The sequence below is a fragment of the Sinocyclocheilus grahami genome, unplaced genomic scaffold (assembly GCF_001515645.1).
Source record: "Sinocyclocheilus grahami isolate Dianchi unplaced genomic scaffold, SAMN03320097.WGS_v1.1 scaffold38.1, whole genome shotgun sequence".
NCBI lineage: Eukaryota > Metazoa > Chordata > Actinopteri > Cypriniformes > Cyprinidae > Sinocyclocheilus > Sinocyclocheilus grahami.
The window spans coordinates 1,211,555-1,222,926 of record NW_015505217.1 but is presented as its reverse complement, the minus strand read 5'-3'; the positions used below and the strand labels follow the sequence as shown (position 1 = coordinate 1,222,926).

General features: G+C 35.8%; 1 protein-coding gene across 2 annotated transcripts in view; it reads right to left on the bottom strand.

Annotated features, from left to right (window-relative positions):
- Nucleotides 1–10,868, bottom strand: part of ehf (ets homologous factor) — a 13,111-nt gene extending 2,243 nt beyond the window's left edge. Inside the window, exons 1-7 of one of the 2 annotated variants that reach the window (XM_016267466.1) lie at nucleotides 10,650–10,868; nucleotides 7,250–7,358; nucleotides 2,759–2,925; nucleotides 2,429–2,510; nucleotides 1,692–1,748; nucleotides 1,456–1,512; nucleotides 870–938 (exon numbers count right to left, since the gene is read on the bottom strand). In XM_016267466.1, coding sequence (XP_016122952.1) covers nucleotides 870–938; nucleotides 1,456–1,512; nucleotides 1,692–1,748; nucleotides 2,429–2,510; nucleotides 2,759–2,925; nucleotides 7,250–7,349 — 532 coding nt within the window. In that variant the 5' untranslated portion in view covers nucleotides 7,350–7,358; nucleotides 10,650–10,868. Of the gene's footprint in view, nucleotides 1–869; nucleotides 939–1,455; nucleotides 1,516–1,691; nucleotides 1,749–2,428; nucleotides 2,511–2,758; nucleotides 2,926–7,249; nucleotides 7,359–10,649 lie in introns of both variants that reach the window. The other variant, XM_016267465.1, reaches the window with a different exon arrangement.
- Between the last annotated feature and the right edge of the window lie 504 nt (nucleotides 10,869–11,372).

Below are 11,372 nucleotides of genomic sequence, written 5' to 3'. Positions count from 1 at the left end.
TTGCGCTCTTGGAGTAATTTTGGTAGGCCGGCCACTCATGGGAAGGTTCACCACTGTTCCAAGTTTTCTCCATTTGTGGATAATGGCTCTGGCCGTGGTTTGCTGGAGTCCCAAAGCCTTAGAAATGGCTTTATAACCCTTTCCAGACTGATACATGTCAACTATTTTGTTTCTCATCTGTTCTTGAGTTTCTTTAGATCGCAGCATGATGTGCCAGTCTTTAAGCATGCTTCACTTTGTCAGACAGGTTCTATTTAAGTGATTTCTTGATTCAACAGGTCTTGCAGTAATCAGGCCTGGGTGTGGCTAGTGAAATTTAACTCAGCTTTCTAAAATAATGTGGTTAATCACAGTTCTTTCATGATTTAACAGCAGGGGGCAATTGATTTTTCACGAAGGGCCAGGTATGTTTGGACATATTTTTTCCCTTAATAAATGAAACCATAATTTATAAACTGCATTTTGCATTATCTTTGTGTAATATTAAAATTTGTTTAATGATCTGAATCTTTTAAGTGTGACAAATATGCAAAAAATAAAAAAACAGGAAATGGGCAAAAACCTTTTCACGGCACTGTATGTATTGATGCATTTGCAAATGCTTTTATTCAAAGCAGCTTCCACTGCATTCAAGAAATACATTTTTTTTATCAGTTAATGCATTCCTTGAGAATTTAACCAATGTCCTTGTAATATAAAATGTGATAACCTTAAACATTACCAAAGTTTTTGGACATTTACCATGGTATTACCCTCAAACACAATCCCCATACCATGGTACCGGCATAGTACTTTTTTATGTGGAAGGAAGCAAGGAGAATGCTGCTTTTAGGTTTAGATTTAGGACAATTCAAATTAAGATCATTTACCTGGGCTTGACGGCGCTGGTGAGGATAATATGGTGTTGGGCTGTATTGAGCTTTTGATGTCAAACATTTCTGAGGAAACAGAACATATGACACAATATTGGCAAACCATCAGGTTAAATAAATAATCATCTTGTTTTAACAGGAAATACGTAAACAAATGTGATGCTGGACCACAAAACCAGTCGTAAGTCGCACATTGAATGGGTCAAAATTATTGCTTTTTCTTTTATGCCAAAAATCATTAGGATCTTAAGTAAAGATCATGTTCCATGAAGATATTTAGTAAATTTCCTACTATAAATATCAAAACTTAATTTTTGATTAGTAATATGCATTGCTAAGGACTTAATTTGGACAACTTTAAAGGCGATTTTCTTAATATTTAGAATTTTTTTTTGCACCCTCAGATTTCCAAATAGTTGTATCTCGGCAAAATATTGTCCTTTCCTAACAAACTATACATCAATGGAAAGTTTATTTATCTCATCAATTAAAAAAAAAACCCTTATGACTGGTTTTGTAGTCCAGGGTTACAAATAAGAAAAATAAATAAATAAAATAAATCATTGAGTAACTTCACAGGTACCTGAAGTGTTGTAAAAGTTGGATTCTTCCTTGAAGGGGAGGACTGAACAAGGGAAGTCTGCTGAGGAAAATTAAGTACTTGGTTACAAAATCGTGAAATGAAAAGCCTTTAATTATTTCAAGAGAATCTGTAAACTTCTGTTTTCAGCAGCAGATGTGGGTCAATATTAAGTCTCTGATATTATGTGAACTTGTGAACCAAAGCTCTTTAATTTTACTTTGTGTGTGGTTACTTACTCTCTATTTCTGTTTTAATGTCCCCTGGTGTGAACATATCTGTTTGACCATACTGACCTGTGAGACATTAAATAAGAAAAGACAAAAAAGAAAAATTATGTCTCAATAACAGAGTACATGTTTTGCAACAACTACCATCAAATTTCCAAGTCACTCCCACATCATGTTGTCTTAAACCAGTTTAACTTGTTGGCATAGTTCTCACATGTCACCTGTATACGTGTTTCTGGATTTTATTAGGTTTAGTAACAACAATAAAAATAAAATATATATATTTGGCCTTTCTGCCTTTATAGGACAGTCGAAGAGAGACAGGAAACGATTGGAATGGAAAGAGGAGAATGGAACTGGGAAAAGACCACAAGCTGTGACTCAAACTTGGGTTATCCAAAGTCTTTGACCTTGCTACCCACAAGGCTATGGCTGCAACCTTGATTATCATCCTGTATAAAATAAAATTTCTATAACATACAACTGAAACCCAAACCCTATACCTACACAAAGCCAAATCATAACATACTCCATCAGAAGGAAACTGCAGATTGATGAGAAGTGCTAACTCAATATAAATTCATAAACCCAACCGTAACAATCTGATAACTGGTTGACAACAATGTTGATCCAGGATCAACAAGATTGTTGATCTAGGAACATGCCAAAATCACATTAACCATCTTGTTCAGGGTTGGAAGGGTAGACAGAGGTAAAATGCAACCTCTAATACTTTTGGATCTTACCGTTCCACTTGAGGTCAGTCAGGCTCTGGAAAAGGATGGAACCTACGGATCCGGCTGCTCGGGTGAAGTCTTGGAAGTTCATGTTGCACAGTTGCCTCCCGTCAAGGTCAAAGTTCTGGAAGGGAATGCTGGTGGCATCGATTTGGTGCATGTCCAGCGTCTGTTGGAGCCATTCCCACACCTGGTACTTGGTCCAGTTTTGTGGGTGTAGATCCTGAGACCAGAGCCGGCTCATGTAACTGGAAGTCACTGCGGATACGTTGAGTTTTCAAAAAGGGTTTAGTTAATGTCCCTACTAAAACCTGGTTCATGCTGGTTGTGGAAGTTCATGTTGCACAGTTGCCTCCCGTCAAGGTCAAAGTTCTGGAAGGGAATGCTGGTGGCATCGATTTGGTGCATGTCCAGCGTCTGTTGGAGCCATTCCCACACCTGGTACTTGGTCCAGTTTTGTGGGTGTAGATCCTGAGACCAGAGCCGGCTCATGTAACTGGAAGTCACTGCGGATACGTTGAGTTTTCAAAAAGGGTTTAGTTAATGTCCCTACTAAAACCTGGTTCATGCTGGTTGGTGCTAGTCAAGTTTGGCCTTTTTAGTGAAGTTGGTTGACCAAGAGAAATTCTTGTTCTATAACATACGATACATGTATTTCAAATACGTCTTTCAAATATAAATTATAGGATTTTGTCATTTGTATTTGATAGGGTTGATGAAAATAGCTGCATATTTTGTATCAAAATTGTATTTTTGTAGTTTTAAAATACTGTAAAATACTTTGTTAGAAGTCTACATGATGACATCATAAAAATGCGGCCTCTGATTGGTGCCTACTCAGTAGTTTGCCCAGACTTGTTACTACACTATTCATGTGTATGTGTCCTCTATACTTCTATGGTTCTCAATAGATTCAGTGGTTGGCGTTGGAGGTTAATACTCCTCGACAAGTTCTGTTGATACTTTCTGATTACGTTTCTGGCTACATTTAAAAACAAAACATATTGATAATTTAATAATTGCTGAAATGCTAAAATGTTTGTTTTCAACTTCCAAATAGGTGTCTAATGATTGATAAATAAATATTTGATTGCTAAATATTGTACCCTAATTGAAGTAGCTGTTTAGTAGGATCATGATACCATTGCATGAATGACTGCCTGACACATAATTAAATAATTAAATTCAAGGCATTAATGTTTGCCTACAAAACCACCACTGGCTCTGCACCCCTTTACCTAAATTCATTACTTCAGAGTTATGTGCCCTCTAGAAGCTTGCATTCTGCAAGTGAACGGCGTATTATTGTGCCATCTCAGAGGCACAAAATCACTCTCACTGACTTTTTCATTAACTGTTCCCTCCTGGTGGAATGACCTGCCCAACTCAATCCGAGCAGCTGAGTCCTTAGCTATCTTCAAAAAACGACTAAAAACACATCTGTTCCATTTTTATTTGACCCTCTAACTCTAGCACTTTCTATTCTATTTGAATTCTACTTTATATTTATCTTCTTTTTTTATTAAAAAAAATCTAACTTTCTATTTTTTTCTTTTCTATCTACCTGTTTTTCTTTGTGTGTGTGTGTGTGTGTATATATATATATATATAAAATACCTTGCTATGTGTAATGTGTACTGCGTTAGGCTAACTGAGACTTGTCATTTGCACTTATACTGTATATACTGTAGTTGCTCTTTTGTTAGTTTTGATTGCTTCTATTGTCCTCATTTGTAAGTCACTTTGGATAAAAGCGTCTGCTAAATGACTAAATGTAAATAATTAGGGGTTCAAGCACGTAGTGCTGAAACCCTATTACTATTCCGCCCTAAAACTGATCGTGCAGACCAAACCGTAAGGCCTAGAGAGCTTAAACTTGGTCAGATCGTAGTAGTCTGGCCTTCTTCTCAGATCCAAGGACTCGCCCCAATTGGCCTATCGGGGGCGCTACAGTGAGCAAAAACGTGAAACCTCTCATAACTCCTATACCGTTTGTCATATACTCAAGTGTCTTATATAATTGGAATCCTTGGCTCAAGACTGTCTGGAAAAAATCTTTCTGCCATTTAGAATTTTGTCCAAAACCTACTTTTGTGAACTAGTCCTACGTTTTTCGCCCGATCGGAACCAAACCAGTGCAGAAATATTCTCTGGACAGAGAATATCAATAATTATAAAAAAAGTTGAACTTTCAACTCACGGTCACAAAGGGGCGCCAAAACATTTGAAATGGGCCAATTTCACTAAAATTACTATAACTCTTGAACGGAATGAGATATCTTCACCAAACTTGATACACATGTGTATCATTGTGCAGCTCTGCCCCTTGGTGGCGCTATAAGAGGGGAAAAAACATAAAAATGGCTATAACTATACAATTGTTGGTCCGATCGACTTGGAAATTGGTATGCAGTGTCTTTGTACTATTCTCTAGACTTTCTATGTCAATAATTATCAAAGAAATGGTGAACATTTGTATTTGGAAACATTAAAATATTAAAACATTATTATTTGTAACGTTAAACCGGTCATTTTATAATATGTTTTATACATAGTGTACCTAAAGGTAGTGTACCCTATGATTCTTAAAAGAAAGCCCACAATTTCTCAAAACTGTGTGAAAATGATGCATAATTTCATTGTAAACAAGCATGCTAAATTTAAGAGAGATTGTGCAAAAAATAGCACTATAATTGTTATAAAGGTTAAAAACACAGTGTTGTATGAGAAATTGCATAAAATTGCAGTTATAACCACTAGATGGCAGCATAAGACCACTAATGGGCTCATTCAACTCACTAAAAAAGTACTGTTCATAGGTTTGCTTATGGATTCATGCTTAGACATTATAAAATCAGTTATAACATTTAAAATCACATTTAGTCAAAGTTTAATATTTTGTTCATACAGCCATATCAGTTTTTACAATTATGCCAGATTATGATTACAATGAAACCTGAAAATGACTTATAAAGTCTTAAAAAGAGAAGACTTGCAATAAGTATTGTGTCACCTATCATTTATTTCATTTATATCTATATCTGCAACAAAATGTGTGTGCATGTATGTCTGTGTATGTGTGTGTCTGTGTGTGTGCGCAAGCATGCTTATTGAGTATTAATATTATAGTTTAACCATTTCATTTCATTTCTGTGTGTGTGTGTGTGTCTCAAACCTATTCTCCATTTTGGATGTGTTTTACTGTCAGCCATACATCCAGGTTGGCCTAGACCAGGGTTCCTCAAATCTTGCCCTGGAGGGCCAATGCGCTGCAGAGTTTAGCTCCAACCCTGATCAAACTCACCTACCTGTGATTTTCTAATGATCCTGAAGACATTGATTAGCATGCTCAGGTGTGTTTGATTAGGGTTAGAGCAAAACTCTGCAGGAAAGTGGATCTCGTGGGCCAGATTTGAGGATCCCTGGCCTAGACCCTAAAAGCATACCACCTTAACGGCCTTAAAGTGCTTGAACCCCGTTAATCGTTGCTTGCAGCTATATTATATTATTATGATTAACAATCAAATGATTAATTAGTTAGAAACTAGTTGCTATGAATACAGATGCCATCAGTTGTCTCATTCTTATGAATGACTTATTTGTCATTGTGTCAGTGTTGCTGATGCAAAGTAGGCCCTTTGTTACCAAACACGAAGTAACTAAATTAGGATACAATTGTGAGTCATTCACAAACTGTTCAATTAAACTGTTGGTTACTTTAAAACTAGCCTTCATCGGGGAGATTACAGGGATATGTGAATCTTTGATCTGTTAACTCGTTGCATATGTCAGATTTATGGCATGATTCGGGCAGAGAAAAGCTGTTGCTATCAAACATTGTTTACTTAATCAACTGAGTCAGTGTACTGGTGAAGGGATAGACCAAACAGGCAATTGATGGAAGGTTTGCTAAAAAATTTCATGCTCTCTTGTAAAAGTATTTTTTAGTATTTGTAAAATACAATAATACAATAGTATATTTTTTTATACATGGTGTGGCTGCTGTATTTTGTAGTTTATTTTGATACACTTAAAATGAAGGTATTTGGTATTTTATTTTAAAATACATTTTGATGTATTTTTGACCAACCCTGGTCGCAAGTTTATTAAACTCTATTGTTAACAATGGAACTTGCAACCATAGCTGCTTTTGGGAAACGCACACCTGGTTAGGAGCTGTTCAAGCTGGTGGACCGGCACAATCAAAGTTTGCCGGTGAAGTTGTTTGACTAGAAAGGTCATTGTTGAAGCAGGTTGATTAAGGAAGTCTTGTTTGTATCGCTAGAGAAAATGTTTTCAACCCTGCTTTTGGAGACCCATTGTCCTACAAAGTTTATTTACAACCTGCTTCAACAAAACTACCCATGATTTTCAAGAAGTCTTGAAGACCTTGATTAACTGGTTCAAGGTTGGAACTAAACTCTGTCGGATACTTGGTCTCCAAGCAGGGCTGAAAACCTCTTATCTAGATCACTCCAGCACTCTAGCATCACATGTGGGGACCAACATCCAAAGCTAAATATAAGCTGCTGAACAGCTAAACTAGTCTTAGCATTCAGTTACACACTGTAAAAAGTGTAAATAAAAGTACTGCACACTGTTTCTAGATAAGTGTGAATCACTTTCACTATCTTTTCATGGTCCCCAGTGCATGCAACTGATAACCTAGTAACTCCAGCAGTGACTGCTAGAGTAAATGATTAACCTGCCAGAAATTAGATTAGATTATAAACAAAACCTACAACCTAAAATCTGTACTGGAATCGTACTGGATGGAGGAATAATCACAAGTGCACCTTCTCTGGTGTTTCAGATAAGAAGAAACTTTACCATCAGCGCAGTTGTAGTGGGTTGTCCAGGAAGCAGGTAGCTGGTTATCAACACTCACAGTAGCTGGGATACTCATGACACAGCTTGCTTGAAGGACCATGATCCAGTGCTTTTGAAAGAAATGGAAAGGAATGTTTATTTCTTGCCACACAACCAGAGATAGTTCTGCAACTTTCATACAATGCACTAGAAAAGTCCAACTTAGCCTCAGGCATAAAGTTGATGCCTTATAGCTTGTCCCTTGTGGGATTTGACCCGACAAACCGTAGCTCAAAGCCTTACATTGCACCATCAAACTCCCTACTCTCACAATGTTTATAAAACTTGTTGCACGGGAGAGTAACAGCACACTTGACCACATTCTTGTTATAGTAAACATACATACTGCTCCAAAAATGGACATATAATTAAGTGTAGACGTTATACCAGTTTACAGTTATGATCAGTGAGTGAAAACAAAGGTCTTGTATGTTCAAAGGGGTAAAGGGAGGGGGTGAATTTTGCGTAGGTGTCCTTCGTGCCATGCTCAACCACACATGCAGACACATTTGCACAGGAATGTGTCAGTGCGTCTAACTGCTTTGCATAAATAAAAGGTCCACCTGTCCTTCAGTTTAACAGTTAGATCAATGGTTCAGTCATACCTTGTATTGCATGATCATATGATCAGCGTTATACAAAGCACTTTTTAAAATCAACTAACGCTGTGACTGCATCTGTGTTGTGAGTTACAGGTTAGCTGAAAGCTTCTGCATAAGTACCTTTTTGTACAGTTTTTGTACGGAGGAGCTCAACGAAAAACATCAGCATGATCGAATTCCAATCAAGGTTCCTGAAATGTTTGTCTGTTGAACTTTATAAAATAATGCTGTTACATGATCATTTAAAAATCTAGGCATGATAGATCCTGGTCCAAAAGGTATGCAACTTAATTTTACAGCCTCCTGTGATACCTCATAACTTCAATGAAAAATTCAAGATGATGGAATTTTTTTAGCACAAGACAAATGTTTATTGTAAACACACTTTTAAAATTCAAAAGTATTTAACGCAACTATGCCTATTTTTATGCTTGAGTAGCAACATGCTAAAAATGCAATTTTTGTGGTTTGCTTCTTATGCTGACTGTTACAAAATGGTCATTTATGAGGTTTGAGATGTTGCTTTATGTCGCGTTGGTTCTTTGTGTGCTCAAATGAGATGGATAGCTGGTTAAAAATAAGATGACATTTTATTCTATCTGCAAAAAGTAACATTTAATGTAACCTCTAAGTTAACATAATAGCCTATACTCAACTACAGTATCTCACGTGACATGGGTCAAGTGTATTCCTATTGGTTGTCCCATCAGGATGCTGCTCATTTGCATAAAGCTAGATTTTTCTCAACTTTGTTGCATTACTGGACATTCACAAATCATATCATCAATGTCAACTTTTTGCTAAGGTCGTACGTATGGTTGTTTTTGACGCTTCAAGTTGCTGTCAGTGTGAACGAGGTGAAGACTTCGCTAGGTTTTGGAATATATATTAAAAAAATCAGATAATGATCATATTACGCAAAGAAAACAACAACAGGATATGAACATGTAAAAACACATAATAAAAATGTGATTCAGTCAAGTGATAGTAGCAATGACATTATTTACAAGAACTGAGTTTATTGACATTCCCTGGAACGGTTGTTAACCTGTTTAGTTTGGTGTCTTAGTCAACTGTGGAAAATTCTCTTATACATTAGTCTAAAGCTGTATGGGAACAACTTACCTGTGTTATCTGTTCCGCTAACAAACTTCCTACTTGAAATCTGACCTACTGTATATTTGTCTTTTTATTGATCCGACGATGACGTAGCAGATCATTTTATGGGATGTGTGTAAAACTGGGGGGAGCTATGCTAACAATAGAACATTTTCACACCAAGAGCAAATAAAGGAAATGAAAAACTTAGCATTTGTTTTGTCCTAAGAAAAATGTTCATTCAAAACTTAGTTAAGATGAACCGAAACACTGAATTTTAGCCTTCCTCCCACATTAAAATTATTTGTATTAGTGCATTTATTTTTTTTTTTTTACATTTCTTGAGTTTAACATTTCCAGCTTACTCAAATCCAAATATTCCTATCAAATAGTTCTCGAGTTCATATTTTTATTCGTTAATAATTATACAAAGATTTTATGAATATATAAATAATAATATTAATAATAAAAACCGCTAAGTTGCTTATAATATCCTTTAAACTTAAATTTAAAAATTAATTAATTAATTTGTGACCTACAGAACTTTTACAGATTTCCAATTATGAATGGACATTTTGTGTAATCACAATCGTCATTTGTCTAGAACAGTGATATGAATCTGCTCTTTTTATTTCAATGGAAAGATCATTCATAAGTCAAATTACTAATGAATTGCGCTTTGTTTCTTTTAACTGGAAAAGCAGGTTGCCAGATTCTTTCCTGCATTATGAAACCCATCTGATGCATTTCATCCCAGACTGGTGTGTTACCATGGTGATGTCTACTGTAATGTATGAGGAAAGAAAACTATAAACACATATTTGAGTGTTTATCAAATTCCTTACTGTAACTGACCCCACAATCTGGGCTACAGGCCGTCAGCTACCTTTACCTATCAGTCACAGAGCAATAGGGGCCATTTACACTCAATTTGTATGTGTTGTACACAGTATGCAAAGTGTTTCCAAGTTTCAGATGCCCCAGAGAGTATTTGGACACTTGTATGAGTGTCATTGCATCACATAAAATAATCAAAACAAGTGGCATCTGCAAACAAATGATGCTTTTCATAAAAGTAACTTCACCGTTTTTTAAGCAATTCTAGCAACTGTTAATTAACATAGAGGATGTTCCAGTCAAGTCCACTAATTTATGATGCTTTTTATATAGATACTACAATATATATTGTTTTATATTTTAAACCTAAAAAACATGTCTTTGTGAAATGTTTGACTTGAAAAGTGCACTTATTCTTGCATTCTTTAAAATCATTTTTTTTTTAAGTTTAACATTTTCTGTGTGACACCTAATATTCCTATCAAATAGTTCTTGATTTTTAGAACTGGTTTAATGTGCATTTATGTCAAATAATAAATAAATAAATAGATAGCCTGTTTGACTTTTAAGAATACTGCATGCATGCAAGTTAAAGTATAACATGTTTAAGCAAATGATGAGAAAAAAAAAGTTGCCCAAAGTAAAATTAAGGACAACAAATGGCACAACATTTGAATCATTTTTGGATTTTCAGATATGTTAAACTATTGTATGCCACTTGTTAGATTAAAATAGTTTTGCATCATCACCTGGGATCGTCATTGAAGTGCATGAGTGAATGAAACCTTTCCTGCAGAGAATCAAAGAGAATTAAAGTGTCTCACCAGAGATGTTGAATGTGATCCAGGCGGACTGCTACTGGTTCAGAGTTAAATGTCTCTTTCTTCTCTTTCTAAAGTTGTCAGCGTCTGTATGGGAGAGAAGATTAGAGTTTAATGGAGAGGTTGCGTTGTGTACCTGTGACACTGCTTAAGTCTGCCAAACTTCTGTGACAGAGTGCGACCACATTCACCAATGAGGATTTTTATTCCGTCTGCTTCCTGCTGCTTTGATTGGCTTATTTTCACGCCAGGTGTGTTACAAGTAATTTGCATATGGTAAAAAAAAAAAAAAAAGTACTGTTGTAGCAAGTCACTTTCACTATGAACACACTAGCAGTCTCTCTCGCTCACCCACATGCTTCAGCAATCCTGCCGGTGATTAATCTATTGATGTTTAACGAGAACTCAACCATACAGTTGCTCTTTTGTTTTTACATTAATTTCCCGTTTCGACTCTCAGGGTGATATTATTATGAATAATATTTATTTATAATAATTTCTGGGTCATAAAAGACCAACAATTATATTTTTGAATAAAGATGAAGCACATTACCCTGTGAAATAGTTTGGTGAAATATCTAGACATACTCAGACAGCTCTTTTATATACACCCAGTCAAATGTTTTTTGAACAGTAAGATTGTTCATGTTTTTTAAAGAAGTCTCTTCTGCTCACCAAGCCTGCATTTATTTGATCCAAAGTACAACAAAAACAGTACAATTCTGA